This window comes from Dasypus novemcinctus, chromosome 1 (assembly GCF_030445035.2).
Source record: "Dasypus novemcinctus isolate mDasNov1 chromosome 1, mDasNov1.1.hap2, whole genome shotgun sequence".
Lineage (NCBI taxonomy): Eukaryota > Metazoa > Chordata > Mammalia > Cingulata > Dasypodidae > Dasypus > Dasypus novemcinctus.
The window spans coordinates 38,728,722-38,749,157 of record NC_080673.1 but is presented as its reverse complement, the minus strand read 5'-3'; the positions used below and the strand labels follow the sequence as shown (position 1 = coordinate 38,749,157).

General features: G+C 34.9%; 1 protein-coding gene across 1 annotated transcript in view; it reads right to left on the bottom strand.

Moving 5' to 3' along the window:
- The window catches only part of DCHS2 (dachsous cadherin-related 2), a 282,266-nt gene that overhangs the window by 70,042 nt on the left and 191,788 nt on the right, over window positions 1-20,436 (bottom strand). The window contains exons 4-10 of the mRNA XM_058274999.2: window positions 18,086-18,322; window positions 16,074-17,090; window positions 13,400-13,587; window positions 11,417-11,516; window positions 5,269-5,426; window positions 3,374-4,214; window positions 1,154-1,393 (exon numbers count right to left, since the gene is read on the bottom strand). Of these exons, the coding sequence (XP_058130982.1) occupies window positions 1,154-1,393; window positions 3,374-4,214; window positions 5,269-5,426; window positions 11,417-11,516; window positions 13,400-13,587; window positions 16,074-17,090; window positions 18,086-18,322 (2,781 nt within the window). The remainder of the gene's footprint in view (window positions 1-1,153; window positions 1,394-3,373; window positions 4,215-5,268; window positions 5,427-11,416; window positions 11,517-13,399; window positions 13,588-16,073; window positions 17,091-18,085; window positions 18,323-20,436) is intronic.

Below are 20,436 nucleotides of genomic sequence, written 5' to 3'. Positions count from 1 at the left end.
GCAGGCAAATTCATGTAAAATGGGTATTTCATTTCAAAATGATGTTTTCCAGAAAGGTAAAGCATCTAAATGGTATATAATTTAGTTTAAAAATTCAAAGAAATGCATTTCTACTTCTTCAGTTAATAATTTAGTAGAAAAATACTGTTGTTAACACTATGGTTTTCATGGAACATCTATTATAATTCTTGCAAGCACTGAATAACTATCATAATTCTTATGTGTAATGCTACTTGCTATATTCAGCTGTGAATTTAAAAGGCTGAGAAAGGATGTTCTTAATGGGGGAAGGTATGGGAGGGGGAGAGGCTGGGGTATGTGGGAATCACCTGTATTTTCCATGAAGCATTTATGTAATCTAAAGCTTATTTCAAAATTTAAAAAACACAAAAAATATCCCCCCAAAAAGTTAAATAAAATTAAAAAAGCAAAAAGAAACAGTCTAGGAATTTTATAATTCCAAGCCACAGTACCTGTTCACTTCAAAGTCATTTGTCTGGACACAGTTGTTGATATTAATAATAATAATAGTAATAATAGTTATAGTAATAATGGAAGTCTACATTTATTGAGAACTTATTGCGATAGACAATAGTCTAAGCTTTTCACATGTGATATCTCATTTCAAACTCACAACAGAACTATATGGTAAGCACTGCTATCATCCCCATTTTGCAGATGAGCAAATAGGCACAGAGAGGATGGATAACGTGCTTAAGTTTACACAGCTAGTCAATGACAGTGCTAATCAAACCCAGGCAGTTGATTCCAGGTTCCTAGGCTCTTCCATCATATGATGCAGAGGGAAACTAAGAACCTTTTATTTTCTTGTATTCAGTGTATAACTATTAGACTCTGAAAAAAAGTGATACCTTGTCTATATTTCTGCTTAACGTGATCAAATAAGAAAATTGTACATTAGTTAGGTATATACCACTCTGCTGTAAATAAAAAATAAAAAGCAATATAATAAATGCTATATATAAAAGCATGCATTATCTGTACATGTGCATGTGTTTTTATGTGCATGGAAATGAAAGTATTAGAAGTCTGAGATAAACTACTATACACATTTAGTTTCAATTATGTCAATTATAAGCTTTGAGTGGGTTTTTTTTAGCATTATATGCCTAGTTTTCAATTTTTAAATTACCTGAATCTCTATCCATAGCTTCGACCTTTGTGACAAATGCCCCTGGATTTTGGTTTTCTTTAACTGAAGCTTTATATAGGTGTTGCTTAAACACAGGTGCCTCATCATTTACGTCAAGAACAGTAATTGTCAAAGTCTGGGATGAAGAAAGTGCTGGCATGCCATCATCCCATGCAAGAAGGGTCAGAATGTGCTGTGTTTTTATTTCAAAATCCAAAGGACAAGTTGTAGTAAGTAAGCCTGTTTTGAAAGAGAAGAAAAATAACATGTAATAAGTATTCTTTAGAGAAGTCATGCTTACTTTACCCATGTCTAACTTACCTAATCAGATAAAAATTCAGAAGCTTTAATTGTTAAAGAATAAATATTATTAAGCCAAATTTAAATTTATATGCTATCTAGAATTAAAAAGATAACATTAATAGTTTAAAAGTTGCCCCGACTTAAAGTATAAAGATAACAGAGATATAAGAAATTAGTTATCATACACCATTATCTACCAAGAGAATGGCATCAAAATTATCCATCTACCCAACATCAACCCTCATTTTAAAAAATATCTAGGATACTTGTTAACAATAAATATCTTGTCAAATAACTCTTCATATTTTGAAAGTGACCAAGTTAAAAAAAATGTGATTATGATTACATTCTTTAAAAATATTTGATTTTTGTCAAAGGGTTATGGTTTCTTTACATTGCTATTGGCTAACTGTCTTTTTAATTAACAATAAGGAGTAAAGACTTTATAACTCAAACAATAAACTTCATGGAAAAAGTAGGTCTCCCACCTACTGCTATTTAGCAAACACCCATATAGCAAAATGTGGTAAAGAATTGAACACATATAATTGTTAACATGATTATAAATGTCATATTTTTCTTTTAGGATTGCTGCTTGCTTCTCTAAAACATGCTAATCCTATAAGAACTTATATTTAAATAATTAAAGAAAGATTTTCTGATTCAGATTTTACAAAATAGTTTCTCAATAATTACTCATCACTTTGTACTTCAAGCTTTTGGAAAGCTCCCTATGTCTTTTTCATTAAGAAATATAAGTCATGAGAAATTGCATTCTGCAATTTAATTTCATATCTTTGAAAAATATCTCAACTGAAATAGCTACTGCAATTGTTCAAGCTTCATAACAACAGTACTGGGACATAATTCTAATTTTATCTATTCTTTTTTAACAAACTGAAATAGATCTTCCTTAGCCATCTTGGAAACGTTTTAAGAATCATGGAAACAGGTCCTTGGAGAGCCCCAGTTCTCACAGCAATCAGCAGTCTATGTCTGGGCTATATCTCTGTCAGTCGGGCATTTAGATTGTGTCCACACAAGCCTCAGAATGGAACCATATGTACAGGATTTAATAAATATTTTGATGAAAATTTCCAGCAGGATATAGCCAGACTATGAGCATGACTTCCAAATCTTACACATTCAGCTCCATTCCAAATGATACTCATACTAACAGTTGGTCCAAACAGTTTACAGCTGGGAGTTTTGCTAAGGCTCATGTAGAAACAACTTTATTTTTTGGAGAATGAGATAGTTGTCCATTTATTTTTCAGTATTCCTTAAAAAACAGGTAGAAAGAAGTTTGTTTCCAAATTTCTAAAACTAACACTTTGTACACAAAATTTAACTACATTAAAACTCTTAGTATCCATTATCTAGCAACATGGTGACAGTAGGACAAGTGAAGTGACCGTGAATGACACTTCTACACAGTACTTGAGAGTGAATAAATCTTTCTGCAAATAATATGTCACAACTAATGTGAGAAGCAAGGGTCTTAATGTCCCAATCAGTCTGACCACTTAAAAATAAACTATTTCCAGATATATACAAATATTTCCATCAAAAAGGTGTTGGATAATGCTCTTGATTTGTCATCTGCCCCCTTGATCCACTTTGATACCATCTCCTACCCTATGAAGACCCGCAATGGAGGCAAAGAAGTTTGCTAGTGAGTGTTCAGCCGGCAAAATGTGAGCTAACACACAATCAGCATTAGCAAATAGACCAATTAAAGTGAACATAACATCTGTGCCAATCTCATGGATAAGTTAAACAGTGAATCCAGTCATGTTTTGCTAGAGAACACACATCTTGAGGAATATAGTTTTAAAAAGAGAAAAATTAAAAGGATGAATGTAAGCCAGTGACCAGAGGCTTTAATATAAAGAAGCTAAATATATTGTGCTGTACCTGATGACTTGTCAAGCATAAAAGTCATGTTGTCATTTCCTGAGAGGATGCTGTATGTTACGCTTCCGTTCCTTCCTTCATCTGGATCTTGGGCATTTATGCGATGCACGAGGGAGCCCACCACTGCATCCTCTTTGACATGGGTGATGGGGCAAGACATGAAAGTGGGACTGTGGTCATTTACATCTAAAATCACAACCTTGGCCATCAGGGAGCTCAATCGCCGGTCTGTCACATTCACAGCCTGATCGGATGCAGTTACCGTCAGGACGACAGCTGGAACTGTCTCTCTGTCAAGGGGGGATGCGGTAACTAATGTGCCAAATGAGGGGTGGATGAGAAATGGATTCACTCCAGGGTGATGGGATTCAATGAAGTATTGTATTCTACTGTTCAGAAAACTGCCATCGCCGTCTTTGGCACTGAAGACATACACCAGGGTACCTATGGGAACATTCTCTTCTACGCTGATCACAATGAACTCATTCTGGAAAGAAGGGCCATGGTCATTCTGATCTTCCACATCAACACTAAGGAAGACTGTGCTATTAGGGGGGGGATTTTTGCTATAGTCTTTAGTAACCACTCTGAAAAGATAATGAGATGTTATTTCATAATCAAGTTCCTTAGAAAGGAACAAGTCTCCTGTTGAGCTATCAATTTCAAAGTGACCTTCCGTGTCATCTGCGACAATACTAAAATGTAACATTCCTCTATGACGTTGATGGTGATCAGATGATTTTATCAAGCTCATGAGTTTTGCAGGTTTTAAGTTTTCTGGTATAACCAAATGTCTAATATTTTGAGAAATGATAGCTGTCCCTTTTGATAGTGGTATGACCTGAAATAAGAATAAAAAAGAGCTGTTAATCTGGGGTATTTTAAAAAAAAATCATGTTATGATGTTAGTTTAGAAGCTAATTCTTTCCATTTGTCTGGTACACATGTTAACTGGTGAGAAAATATCTTTTTATATTGTATAATTTCAGCATGTCTCCAAAGATTGAAACCTGAATAATATCTCAGAGATAAGAAACTACAGCATTTCACACTTCCTAGTTTGTTGTAACATGTGAAATGATAGTTTGGTGAGGTCATTCTAGAGTTAAGCTGATCTGTAAGCCTTGTGGCTCTTCAATGGGAATATGGGATGGCTAGTTCTCCAAATTATTCTGAATCCTAGAGACCAATATAATATAATGGCAGCATCTGTGTCTTTGATAACCTTATAGATGTTTTTCCTAACCCACATATTCTTAACTGATAACCTGTAATTTGGAAACAGAACTCTTGGGGATACATAGTCTAGCTTTTTACACATACTTATAGTAATACTACTGGGCATCATGTGCAGAAACAAAGAAATTTAGGTATTCACAGGCAGCTTATTACTGACTGGTTTGTGTAATATTTTCTACTGCTAAGATCTCCCAGAACTTATCTGTTCATTGCTGTTAAAATAAAATCTTAAATAAGGATCTCAAGAGACTTTTATAAATTAAAAAAAAAAAAACTACAGAAAATTGGAATTTGTTATGTGGCCATTTGTTTATCTACAAGTTTCTCTTAGAAATTTATCAGGTCCTTGAAACTAGGAAAAAGTAAAAGAAAAAAAGTGGTTTTTTTTGGGTTGTTGTTGAAAACAAGGCAACATAAATGTCTGTATTGTGAAGAAGTTAAGAACTGTACAAAGCTAATTTTAAAAATCATTTGACTCCAAATCATATTTTCAGTGATAACAAAAAGGTACACATACGTACATAGCAAAGAGAGAATGTGTAGAACGCTCTCTTAAAATAGCATTCATATATTGAATGCAGCTTTACTCCATATACTTGTATAAAGCCAAAGTAAAAAAACCCTTCAGAACATTCTATGGTGACAATAGATATTACCTGAATATTAATAACTGCCTGTCCTTGAAGTGGAGGCATACCCAGGTCACTGGCAATTACAGTCATTCTGTAGAAAGGTCTATAATCATATGAAAGTATTGTGGTTGTTCTTATTTCACCATTGTTGGCATCAATCTTAAAGTGATCACAACTATCTTCTACACACAAACACATAAACACATAAAGATTTGGGAAATTAATATTAATTGGCAATACAGTAAACAGAAAATCAATTAATCCAAAAATGTCTGTGATCATTTGTAATAATTATTTGACTTAAGCTCTGTGTGAGTATGAACATAAAAATAATAGTAAAATATGTCTTACAGAAAACAACAGATTTCCAAAAAAACTTTATTATGAAAATTTTTAAATTAAAAAATTAGAATGATATAATGAATGCCAAGTTCCTGCACCTATGTTTCAATAATTATCAAATTACAGTCAATCTTATTTCTACCACATCCCATCCACATAATTCCTTTCCCCATTTGTTTTGAAGCAAATTCCAAAATCATATCATTTTGTTGCTATAAATAGTTCAACATGCACTTCACAAAGATAAGGAATATTTTAACATAACCATACTACTATATTATACTTCTAAAAGATTATTTGTTCCTTAACATTGTCAAATATCCAATAAGTTTTCAAATTTCCAGTTGTCTCATAAATATCTACATATTTTTTTGATTTGCTATTTAGTCTGTTAGGATTAAAATAAAGGCCATATATTGCATTTCTCTTCAATCTATGGATTTTTGCCATCCATCTCTTTAATTTGTCCTGCAATTCATGTGTTGAAAAAACTGGATCATGTAACCTGAAGAGTTTCCCATGGTCTAGTTTTGGCTGTTGCATATTCATCATGCAGCTTGACATGTTCATCTGTCACGGTCAATGAACCTTGACTGGAAGGTCAATCCAGAGAATTGATCAGAATCTGGTTCAATTTTTGGCAGAACTACTTCCTAAGTGCTCTGTATTTCCCTTCAGAGGCACATACATTTTTGATTGCCTCTTTTGATGATGTTAGCTCCCATTGATGCACAAGGCCCAGATCCACTAATGATTCATTAAGTGTTGTGAAGAATAATATTTTATCCTCCCTTCTTCATTTATTACTTGGAATATTTCAATAAAGAGAAACTTCCTCTCAGAGACTTTTCGATAACACAGCAGAACTGTTTATTATATGAAAGGTAGGACAAAATGCTTGATGTTAAACCTCCACTTACCAGTTTTCAAAATAATATTTATTTTTTCAAAATAATCATTATATTGGTTCCTAAGATGCTCCAACTGTGATTAGTAAAGTTTTATTTTGTTCCGAGAATCATTAAGGAACAAACTTATATGTACTAAATGTGCTTTAATCTATTGCGATTATTATCTTCATTGATGCTCAAATTTTCCTATCTTTGAATGTTGGGGTCTCCTTAAAGTTGGTTCCTGGATCTTTCCAACATGATCCTAGCAGTCCTCAATAGCCTCCTTGTGTTTGGTATGACAAAATGGTACAAGCTTGCAGCCTTCTTGTCTAAGACCAGGATTCCGCCATTTCTCCAAGGACTATGGGTACCTCTGGTAGAAAATGGTTTTAGGAGCCCATATTCTGGGCATTAGGGTGGTCAATGCTTTTGTGTTGGTGGTTGCTTCTAGGTCTTTTCAGTGAACAAAGAATATACATCCACTCACACACTAAAATATGTTCATATTGTCACTTTTATTCAAATTGACCAGCATTTATTTAAATAATAGATTTGAATTCTTCAATAAAATTTGAATACATCAAACAATCCATAAAAGCCTGAACTCTCATTCTTTTATTCAAGAGTTGCTGAGTCATTATCATGGGACAGAGGCTTCTACTTACAGGGATATAAAGAATGATAAAATAGAACCTCTGTTTTTTTAGGAACTCAGAGGCTAGAGCAGAAAATCATGCTAACATTTACTTGTTGTGATTTCTATCCTTTGATTTATTTTATTCTCATAGGAATACTGTAGAATACTTTCATGATATGATACATATATTTCTTTCTATTTTACTGTTATCTTGTTATTCTTTGTTGTTACCTCTATTTTGCAATTAGGTGAAGTAAAAACAAAGATATGAATAACACAATATATATCATCATACTTTTCCAAATCACTATGCCCTTAGTAACATTTTAGAAGCTGAATTTGTTAAAAATAATAAACATTCAAAACAGATAATAAATGCCCATGTTTCACCTTCCAGATGACCAATTCTCAATATTCTAGTCAAATTTTTAAAGAAATGACAGGGTATAGATATAGTAGGACCTGTGTATACCTCCAACTCTTTCCCTTCTTCCTTCTCTGTAGACAGTTACTTTCCTAACATGAGATTGTATCTTTCTTGTCCATATATCCATAAATAAAATATAACATGGTTTTGCTTGTTTTAAAATAATGGTATGATAGCAGGGTTATAGATCAATATATTAATCTGTTTTTTTAAAAGATTTATTTATTTATTTCTCTCCCCTTCCCACCTCCAACCCGGTTGTCTGTTCTCTGTGTCTATTTACTGCGTCTTCTTTGTCCGCTTCTGTTGTTGTCAGCGGCACGGGAATCTGTGTTTCTTTTTGTTGCATCATCTTGTTGTGTCAGCTCTCCGTGTGTGTAGCACCATTCCTGGGCAGGCTGCACTTTCTTTCGCGCTGGGCGGCTTTCCTTACGGGGTGCACTCTTTGAGTGTGGGGCTCCCCTACGTGGGGAAACCCCTGCGTGGCAGGGCACTCTTTGCATGGCAGGGCACTCTTTGCATGCATCAGCACTGCGCATGGGCTAGCTCCACACGAGTCAAGGAGACCCGGGGTTTGAACCGCAGACCTCGCATGTGGTAGACGGATGCCCTAACCACTGGGCCAAGTCCGCTGCTTATTAATCTGTTTGTACATGTGTGTTTGTTCCCTCTTCATGCCCATTTTCTCCCACAGATATACCAAGAAATATATTCCCTTCCCTGTCCAAAAGAAAATGGGAAGAAAATATACAAAGATACTACTGACCTAAATGACCTAAGAGTAAGAAGAAGATTCATGAATACATATTTACAAAGCTAATTTCCTTCTCCTGAGGGCCAGATAATAATAGGCTAGGGGAATGGGGAGAGAATGTCTTAACATCATAAATAATGGGATGGCAAAGAGAGAGAGAGAGAGAGAAAAAAAGAGGAGAATGCATCTCTGAAGCAAAGAAAAGGTATAACGTAGCTGTTCTGATATTTCGATCTGCTGCAGGCTCACCACCTCTGGAAAATCCACACTGTTCAAGTATCAAGAAGTTTGTTTTGGACTTCTGAAAAATTTCCAGATAAATAAATAGGATACCTTGTGTTGGCATAGGAACATGAAAAGAGAAACTTATCCCTAAAAAAGGCACTACAATGGCCTCAAAGACACAGAGTATAATTCTGTGTGTCTTCTGCAACTTGTTTTTTTCACTTAACCATGTTTTCAAACCTATTCATGCTGATAAGCACAAAGTTCCAGTGCATTCATTCCTATTAGAGTATTCCAAATGAAAATAATACATTATGTGCTCAATATGCAATTCAATATAGAAACAGTGCTTCATTGAATTAGCCTGTTACAGGTCTCATTCTGCCTACCTATATGAGTTACTCTAAGGTATATAACAGAAGGGAAATTTCAAGTGCCTAACATAAGTGCACCTGAAATTTTAGCAGATATTGCCTTACTGGTTTTCAAAGTGGTTATAACAAGGAGGCTGAACATGTTTTAAAATGTTTTTTTATTATTAAGGCTTCTTTTCTGTGAATTATCTGTTAATATCCTTTGGCCCAGATTCTAATTTTTCTTTTTCTCACTAATACATAAGAGCCATCAATAAAGTCTTGATGTAACCTTTTATTGGTTACATAGTATGATGGTTGGTTAAGCTAATATGTCAACTCTGCCAGGTAATTGTGTCCAGTTGTTTGGTCAAGCAAGCACTGGGCTAATTGTAATAAAAGGACATTTATTGGCTTTAGTCATCAGTGAGTTTACTGCATAGATGGTTGATTACATCTACGATCAATCAGGGAGACTGTCATCAGCAATGAGTGATGTTTTATCCAATCAGTTGAATACCTTAAAAGGGGAGATTTCAGCATTCAGAGAGAATTTCCCAGTTTTGTCTTTGGACAGCCAACGTCTCAGGGAAACTCATCAAGGACCTTCATTGGACTTTCATTGGAGCCCTTGGTTTGTAGCCTGCCTGTGGAACCTGGACTTGTGTATCCCCATGGTCACATGAGAGACTCATAAAATCTCATACTATTTACAGATATCTCCTGTTGATTGTGTTTCCCTAGAGAACCCTACTAATGCACATGGATTGCAAGTATTTTCTCCCAGCCTATGATTTGACTTACAACCTTGTTTATGGTCCTTGGTGAGGTTTCAAATGTTAATGTTTACCTATTTCTTCCTTAGTTTTTGCATTTTCTTTTTGTTTAAAAATCCTTCTTTAGACTCAGTGTCATATAGATTGTCTCTCATATTTTCTTCTATTAAGGATTTCTATATTTATGTATCCTCATGATTGATAAGTTGAGAGGTAGGGATATAGTTTTATTTTGTCATATGTATAACCAATCACATCATTATCATATATTGCTAGTCCATCTTTTCCTCATTTATTTGCCACCCCTCCCAAGTATCAAGGTTCCATATGTCTGAGGTCTGTTTCTAGACTCTCTACTTTTTTGATTCCACGGTCCTCTTTGTCAATCAATGAGTCAATACAGTAGTCTTAATTAGAAAAGTTTCATAAATTGAGATCTAGTAGAGCAAATCTCAAACTTCATTGTTTTATTTTTTGAAATTTTCTGAGTTATTCCTTGTCTTTTGCTCTTTCACTTGACTTTTAGAATCAGTTTGTCAAATTCCACCATAAACTAGTTAAGATTTTGATTGGAATTCTACTGAATTAATACACATATTTTGTTAAGAATTGTTCTTAGGATATCGAGTATGAATACGCTATATCTTTTCATTTAATTCTTCTTTTATGTCCTTCATTAACAATTTCATAATTTTTTACATGAGTGTTTTGTACTTCTTGTTTTAGAATTTTCTCTATATCCCTCATCAGGACAAATCTTGATTGGCAGAGGGGTGGTGTTCAGGCTTATATAATTTGACAGGCCTTTGTTCTTTAAGAAAAAATAGAACAATATTATAAATATTAATTGCCCACTGGCCTCTTAAGAGGAGCCAGTGCAAGTGAAGGACACAAGGTTTAATCTCATTAGCTACACAGTAAATCTGTCCCTATGTTCTATGGTTTTCATTGTTATTCTGAATGAGACCTTTGAAAACTGCTGAGTTTTAAAAATGTTAGTGGTTTTTGTACGTTGGCTTTGTTCCCAGAAAACATGCTTTCTTATTAATTCCAATGGTTTCCTGTAACATCTCTTGGGTTTTTCATGTAGATGATTAAATTATCTGCAGGTAAGGTCAGTATCGCCTCTTGTTTTCCTATGTTCATGTCAAACATGAAAAAGCACTAAATATCCTTAAAAATGATATAAAGTACAGGGTTAGTTGAAGAGTCTGAAAACACAATCACTGGAACAAATCTGAGACCTATGCATTCTAAAAGAGAGACATAATCGTAAGCCAATCTCAGTAAGTGCCCATGTACACTTCCATGTATATGTATATATGATATTTTCTGGGTATGATTTATCCTGACTTTTAAAATATTTTCTGTCATGTATATTTGAACTTAAATATTTAAAGCTTAAATTTTTAAGATATTCATTGATGCCTCATATTCATAAACATGTTCCTTTGTGCTTCATACCACTTCCCATCCCCTCACTACTCCTTTCCTTTCAATAAAACATTATTCATTTAAGGTGGATGATTTTTATTTAGGACACAGAAAAACTATGATTTAAGGTTTTAAATCTTTTTTTTTCTAAACAGAGTGATTCTAAACAATTAAAATGCATGTGTTTATAATTAAGTGCTATTTGTGTAAGTTAACTCGAGCATTCTGAGAAATCAAAGTAGAACCTGTATTCCCCAAAGGGGATAGATATTTGATAAATGAAAGAAAAAAATCTAAAAGCCCTTAATTCTTTATGAGTAGTGAATTTTACCTGAAGACACTGAATATATTACTTCTCCATTGTTTCCTTCATCAAGATCCTTGGCAAACACAGTTGTAACCAACATATTTACTGGTTGGCCTTCCAGAACCTGTCATTAAAACAAACAGGTTACAAATGAGTCACTGAAAGTTTAAAAATAAATATTAATGAATCTTGAAATAACACATTACTACTAAGACATGTAATTCAAATGTCAACCATATAAAAGTTATATGGGTGTAAGTTCATGAAAAGAATCCAAAATATAAATTTAAATCTTTTACTCAATTTGAACAAATTATCTGAAGTATTTGAACTAATTCTACAAAAGAAGATTTCAAATTAAACAAGCTTCGATTTTTGATGCATTTTGAATATTCTAGCATCTTCTCATTCTTCCCCTTCTCAGCACACTTTTAAAAAGGTTGTTGTTATGGTCCAAGATATGTTAAAGGTAAACATCAACTTTTATTGCAGGAAATATACCTCACACAGAAGATGTACTTCATTAATTAACAGGAACTTTTGAGAATATTAAAATATACATGTGAAGTTCAAATTCATGTTAAGAATCAACTGCCGTGAGATATTTTCATGATATAATTAAAAACCATACAGCAAGCAAGATAGTCCCATCCATATGCCCCATGGGGCCTAGGCCCTCTCTCAATTAGCAACAGAGTGGGCATCTCCATCCTAAATCCTCAAGATTGGGGAATGAACAATGGACTAAAATAGACTTATAATTATTCTATTGCAGACTTATTATTTTAAGAGCTTTTATCGTTGATCTAAAGGCAGTAGCCACTAGAGGTTTGAGGGGAAGGAGAGGAAAGAATAGGTGTAATATGGGGGCATTTTTGGGACACTGGAATTTTCCTGCATGACATTGCAATGATGGATACAGGCCATTATATACTTTGTCATAACTTACAAAATTGTGTGGGATGGATTGTAAACTACAGTGTAAACTATAGTCCATGGTTAGTGGATTGTGTTCATCAATCTTAGCAAATGTACCATACTAATGAAGGTAGTTGTTGATATGGGAAAGTATGGAATGGGAGGGATGGGGCATATGGGAATCCCCTATATTTTTTATGTAATATTTATGTAATCTAAAGCTTCCTTAAAAATAAAAATAAAATAAAATAAAATAATTTTTAAAAAGTAACCATTATGATAATATGGTAATGTTTTGCTTTGGTAAGATAGTTCTTTTGGCTTTGGAAGATCAAGTTAAATAACTAACTTTCCAAATAACTTCCAAAATACCTTTCTAAGCTGTTCCATCTGCATATTTAATCACGTTTTGAATATCCAATTCAATTTTTTTCAGTAGTAACATCCGAACTTTTTATTCATATATTTCATTCATTAAAAAATGGTGACTCCCTCCAGTATATATTTATTTATAAATTATATACATGAATTTATATGCTAATTTGTTATGGACATTATAAACATACAAAATGGAAATAAAAATGGATGAGCTCATATAAATGTAATTAGAAACTTTAATATATTGTACATGTGCTCAAAAGGATCAGCTTTCACAATCTCTATAAAATCTCTGTATACCTATCTCACTTTAGAGCTACAGATTGCTTCCCTACCCTTAACTGCCATCTTAAAGATACATATCAAGTGTTCATAAGGAGCCTGCACAAAGACATGCATGCAAACTACTAGAAAAACAATTCACGTTTAAGGATTACTGACAATGGTGTACTATTATGTTTGTGTACAAAGGGCAGGATAACTGAATGCACAATCCCAAACAGTATGTGTAATCATTTTCTAAAAAAATTGTTTTTCTGACATTTGCAAAATGTCTCCTAGGTAATTATTAGAAATGTGTCCCTGCCGAGGCTGATTTGATAAATTCACCCTTGTTGCCACAAGATGGTGCTCGAATGTTGTAGACTTTCACAGAAACCAGGAGCATAACAAATTTATTACAAGGCTGCTTTACTGCTTCACGCCACACACCTTGATGTATAATTCCTTTCCAGGGGGACACTGGGGGAAATAGGGCCTGTAATCGTTGCTGTCAGTGACTGAGATATAAACCACCGTGGTGGCGTTTCGCGGTGGAGAGCCGTGGTCGGTCACCAGGACAGTCACCCGGTGGTGCGCTTGATGCTCGTGATCCAATGCCACCCAACTTACAAGTTCACCTGCGGAGCAGAGGAGAACACAAGACAAAGACACTGTACTAGAGCAGTGGTCTGATGGGCCACCCTCAAAAGAATCGGCACATAGGACAACTGAATATAGACCTCTGAGCAAAAGCACCCGGTACTTAGCATTTTGGCTCTAAGGTTAAAAGAATTTTTCTAAAGTTGTTGCTGAAAATTCCACTGCAAATTAGTCACTCTTTATTTCAAATTATCTACTGTCAATTACTGAAACGAAAAAAATTAATTCGTTAAAAACAATCGATAAAACACTGTCAGAATTTAGTAATCATGTGGAAGATTTAATATTACTGTCTATCCCCCTTTATGCTGCTATACAGAATAGGGGAAAGCACATGATCTCCCACATCACTCTCTGTGTTTGGGTCCCATTGAGTCCCATTTCTCCCACCTCAGGCATGCAATGGCCTCTCTGAGCCTACCTCCTAGGGCTGCTAGCAGAAACAAATGTAATCATAAATTAAAAAGTGTTTTTGTGAACTGTTAATTATTTCATGGTAGTTATTACAATTATTGTAAAATAATGCAAAATACCTTCTGAAAATTCAATAACATTCTTTAGGCAATGGTTTGCCTAAAGACAGTTATTTTTATCTACAAAATATATGGCATAAAATTGTAACAGCCTCTGCCTTGCTCTGAGGCTGACTGCTCTCTCAGGATGCCAGTCTCCTGCTATAGAGCTTGGCCAGGCATTGATTTGTTCATCATGTATGAAAATATCCATTTGTGAGAAAGTAAATATAAAACTACCACACTATGTTTTTATTTCGAAGGATTTTTTCCACTTAATCCCCATGAAATGACATTTTTCAAACAAAACAAAAAGAATAAATGTGGAACACATGAGAAAATTCAGGTTTGGATAAGATTCTGAATTAGTGAACTTAATATATTCAGTGTTTACTACAACTGTTTTTGTTTTAATTAACAAAAATCACACAAAACTGTATTTTCTTAAGTTGCAAACTGTAATTCTTCTCTGAAAACTCTAAATCATTAATGGTAATGGATTTTTATTTGATGAACCAACTCTGACTGACAGGTGACCGATGTCTAGGGGTCAGTGGTGAAATAGATGTGGGGCTCAGTCTGGGGCAGGGACGTGGGTGATGCCAAGTCAGGGCTCAATAGGACTGTGAGTCTCGATCATTAGAAAGTCTGCAAGGAGCACCAGGATGTAAGGGCATGTAATACATGCTCTGACGGATGCTGCTCAACCCCTGCCTTGCCATACTGTACCCAGCCCTGGTGAATGGGAACAATTTATAAGGACACAGCCTGCAAGGCAGAGCATATCAGGAAATATCAGAAGCTGAAGCTCTGAGGTTATGCTCCTTACTCAAGGCTATAACAAAACAAAGAATGAACACCTGGTCTTCTGAATCTGGGGGATGGCCTGATTGGGAGAGAGAAGGCCATAGGGAACACACTGTAGTTTTTATATTAAAAACAAACAAGCAAACAAAACACATAGAAGACCTAGAAAATGATCTAGCCACCATGCAAAGTCTAAACAGGGCCATCAAGTATAGCTGTGCACCTTGTTCCCTGCAGCGGGGGGCCCAGCTTAGGGAGTGAAGGGGAGCTGAAATCTGGCTTGCACTCTTCAAGATCAGCCACATGCCAGGAGGAAAGCTACAGCTGTGTCGAGGAAGTGGCACTTTTTCCTAATTCACACAAAGGTGCCTTTAGAGAAAAGGCTTCAAGAAATTAGAAATGAATTCAAAGCCTTTCCCATTAAGTGGCAGGGAGCACCACCATTTACACAGGCTATGATATAAATGGTGCCTCCTGGAATTGTACAAAATGTTGGTCTCTTACCTCCTACTTGCTGCAAGACCTGAGTCTCAATTTCCCTGGTTATATAGTTTCAGGAGAATTACTTTTGCTTGTATGTAGTTGTAGGGATTAAATAAACTCCTTGTAAATTTGTACAATACAAATTACAAAATACAGTAACATTTTTATATTTAATTTTTAAAATAAGACTTCAAAAAAGTCACTGCAAATATCCCCCTGTTCTTTCCTTCCCTTACCAGAATGAGACTGGGGACAACTAGCCATAGAGTGATTTTAAAATCTTAACTAATTGATTTCTAGATTTAAATTGATGAAATTTACATTACACAGAATATTTTTGACATTGTGAATAACATCTACAAATGAAAATGAATGGGTGAAGGAAAAATTAAACTTTACACGAGAATTTATTTAACCCAGTTTTGACTGTACCTCTAATTCATAGCAAGAACCATATATTGGTAAGAGAAGAATGGACCATAGAAGTAGCAGTATATTAAATTTTTTACTTCATTTAAAAATCACACAATACTATAACCAAATACATACATTTACTAAGCACTACTATTTTATTTATATGTTTGTACTAAAGCTATGCCTAGAAGATTTGAGTTTCATCAGTGCCAATTTTAAAGGAATAGGCAGGAGCCACAAAATGCTACCTGAAGTAGGATTCATCTTGAAGAATTTGCCACCAGACAAAAGAAAATATGATAGCTGTCCATTCTTTCCAGAGTCTCTGTCAAGTGCTGTAATTTTGCCTATTGCTCCTTGGGGAACAGAGCTCTCCTCAACTTTAAGAAAAAATGCATCATGCAAGAAGGTAGGGGAATTGTCGTTCTCATCCAGGACATGAACAATTACCAAAGTGCTCACGTTTTGCAACAATCTGTCCTCTGAGATCCAGGCAAATGCTCTAAAATGGTATGTCTGTATAGATTCATAGTCGAGCTGTCGTCGTAAATAAATCCAACCTGTGTAAGGGCTGATGCCAAACACAGCCGTGTCCATGCTGGGTTCCAGTGAGTACACAAGTTGTGGAGTTGTGCGCTGTGGGTCAAGTGGGTAGGCATGTATTTGCAGTATTTGGGTAGTCAGGGAGAGAGACTCACTAATTTCTATTTGATAGACCAAATTTTCAAAAGTCAAGGGTGGGCATGATTCTTGCTTTTCGATGAGCACTGTCAGCACTAACAGGGATGCCTGAGGAGGAGCTCCTAGGTCCTCGGCCATAAGAGTTAACGTGTGTTTCTGTGGCCCCTCTCCTCCCAGACTCTCATTGAGGAACACCACACCAAGTTCAGGGTCAATGGCAAAGACGCTTGGATTCTGGCTTGCAATGGTGTATCGGATAATTCCATTTGGCCCACTGTCTTTGTCTTCAGCACGTGCAAGGTACAAGGCTGTGCCAGGCGGTGTGCTCTGCAATATTTTAATCTCATCAGAGGCTGTGGGAAAGGTTGGGTGGTTGTCATTGACATCGATTACAGTTATGTTGACTTCTGTACTGCTGAAGAATGGGGAACTGCCATGCTGCGCCTGGACTGTGAGCACAGCCACAGGCTGCGTTTCATGATCCAAAGGCTTCTGGATATGAAGGGTACCCAGCCATGGGTTAATAGTGAACTTTCCATCCAGATTACCAGAGGAGATTCTGTAAAAGATTGGCTCGGAGGAATCTGAAGAAAAGGGAAAGCAATCACTGCATGCCAAAAAAAAAAGGAAAAAAAAAAAAGTGCATACTGACAATCCGAAGCTCAAAGTGTTAATACATATTATATCTGCAGAGAATACCATGCAATATCTTACTTCTTCCTCACCTTTTCAAAGCTTTTTGAGAAGTGGATGTGGAGTTTAATTAAGATGTATAAATGGACAAAAAGCTAGCCACAGGTTTGCTTCCTGTGATAGGTAAAAGGGAAAGAGATTCAGAGCATAATTTGAAAACCTTCTACTTTATATTTGAGGAAAGCAAGTTAAACTGATTTTCATATCTACTTATGAATGCCAAATGCCCTCCACAAAGATTGAAAAAAGAGATAGGGAGAGGAAAAGGAGGGGACCGGAAGGAGGACAAGAATTCTGCAGAAGTATTTCACATCTAGGAATTTATCCTGCAGATGTACCTCTGCAAGTATGAAATGTAGGCACAGAAGAATATTTGCTCCAGTACTATCCAGTCTAGCAAAGAATTGTAAACCGTTCAAATTGACAACAAAAGAGAAAGTTTGAATAAAACATGCTTTATATCTGAGTTGAAATATATAACTATTTTTAATGAGCTAAAATAATATACAGTTATGTGAAAAGCTGTCTAATATATAGCAAGGAAAAAGAAAGTTGTAGAAAAAATATAGCAGGATGCATTTTTATAGAAGAAAATATAAAGTGTTGTGTTTTAGGAGGTCAGTTACAGAGGCTTACGCCTTCCACATTATGATTGTTCTGCATTGCTTTAAAGTTTCTTTTAAAAAAACTTACTGGTTTTGTACGCAGAAAAAGATATATTTTAAGATAGAAACAATGTTCAAAGGACAAAACACAAGTTGCAGTTTTCACTATATTCCTTCATTTTTCTTACATTAAAGTGTTATTCAAGTTTGTACAGCTCAGGAAAAATACAGAGAATGTTCCAATAATGGACTTCAGCATAGCATAAGCAGTAAGTACTTACTCAAGGGCCCTCTTGCTTTCACTGTTCCAACAGGGCTGTCTTCTGGCAAGTCCTCATAAACTGAGAAAGTATACTTAGACCTTTCAAACCCAGCAGGCGCCGGAGTGGTCTGAAGAATGTGTAGAGTGACATCAGCATTGATGGCAGACGTGAGCCCACCACCATCTCGAGCACAGACCATCAGCAAAAGTGTAATGGATCCCAAATGACTAAGAGTTGATGTTAAGTAAATAATTCCTAGGGAGGGAAAAGAGAGTATTAATAAACAGGTAATCTGTAAAATACACTGATGAGCAATAAAAACACCTATTTGTTAAGTCAACTTTTCAACTAAAGAACTTGAGCACATTTGCAAAATTATGTTCCAGAGCCTGTCAAATAAGCAATATTTTCCTAGAGATTAATGACTGGACATCTTGGAAATACACCAAGGAAACATAAAATTGCATTGCTTTCGTTAGTCTCACTACCATATCACCCACACAGGTTGAAGGAAGAGTAGAGTATATCCCATAGTCTACTCTGTGGTAGGTTAATTTACAACCTGTCCAGGCGCCAGGATCCTAAAATTTTATCTTAAGTATTTGACATCTGTCCTGCACTAAAGGCTCTCTCTAAACTGAGTCTACTCTACCTTTGAAAATGAGAGGGAGTATTACCCATAGCCATGGATAAGAAAACATCAATAAATGTTAAAAGCATGGGGACAGGAGTGGCAAGTTAGATGTCTGTACATAGTGTGTGTGGGAGAGGGGGAGTTTAATATTATATTATCTTTATATATATATATATAATATTATATTATCTTAATATATTTTTTATATATTATATATAATATATTAATATTGCTAATGCTACCCTTTTCTATGCTAGTTTGAAAACATGAAAATAAATCCAAGGTAACCAAGTTAGGAATTAGGTTGGTTTTACTTAATGAGAAAGAAAATATATGCAAACGTATTAAGTGAATTCACATTCAAACAATTAAGGGTGAATTTTATGAAATCTATCACAGTACATCTGGCATAAATATTAAATAAAGGAATTTGGCAGTTTTTCCAGTTTATGAAAAACTGCCAATAAGGTCAGAATCATCAGTTTTCTAGGCATAAAAAAGGTAACAATCACTCATTTTCTTTTTTCTTTTTTTGTAAAAATCTTGCAACTTCAATTTCTCATTCCTACTTCTGCTAGAAATTTAATAAAATATGTTTTATTTCTTTTTGGCATCATAGATCCTCGTACCCCAGTCAAATATCCTGTCTGACCTTCTCCGGGACAACATTTCCATTTTTTAAAATCATTTTTTATCTAACATGATATCAGTAATTTCACTATTACAGCTCTTTCTCCTGAACATGATTCTAGTTGATCCTCTAAGTTTGGCACCCAAAGTGAACACATAGTTCCAGTACAATCTGAATATTACAAAGCAGAATATAAACACTCTTTATTAGAATACTACAGAATACAAGCAACCAGGTATTATTATACCAGGTTTTAGCAGCTATATTAAGGTTTAGGTTCACATTGATTTGGTCATCTGCAAAAGTCTCAATATTTATCACATGCCCTTCTAATGAGAGTTTTCCATCTGGTATTGATGCAGTTTTTAAAATTCTTGTTTTTATTACTAAAGTATATGCTTAATAAGAAAATAAAAATACAAAATGTCAGCAGAAGAAAATGAAAAGTCCCCTACCCCAGCCATCCCCATTCCCCATTCCCCATTCATCCAGAGTTAACTCAGTTTCTATTCATAGAGAAATTTTAAAAGGTTCTACACAGTAAATTTTGCTCTGGGCACTGTGCACTATTTATAATCTTCAGAATAGATGTCACTCTTTAGCATTTAGATATGCTGCATCTTCTTCCCAGAACAACTTTCTACATCCTCTTTAGCTTAATGATTTATTTTCATACTTTTAAAACACAGCTCAAGCCTCATCTAGAGCAGGTAGATTTCTCTTTCCCTCCACTTTTAGATACCACTCTTCTCTGATCCCACAGAGACCTATGTACATACATCTATTATACATTTAACATACTGTACCTTTAATTATTAGTTTTTTTATTCTTCTTATGATTTATAAGTCACTCCATGATTTATAATAAACTAGAAAGATTTTCAGAAATTTAATTACAACTTATATGACAAACAGCAATTTAACATCCTTAATAAATAAAATGCACTGCAGTCAAGATGAAAAATAGAAGTAAACGAAATGTTAGGTTTGCAGTGGATAAGAAAGGGTAGCACATATAAGAAAGAATAAAATGATAATAAGTATACTAACTAATAACAAAGGAACTGTAAATTAAAACAATGGCCTCTATTTGTGGCTTCAATA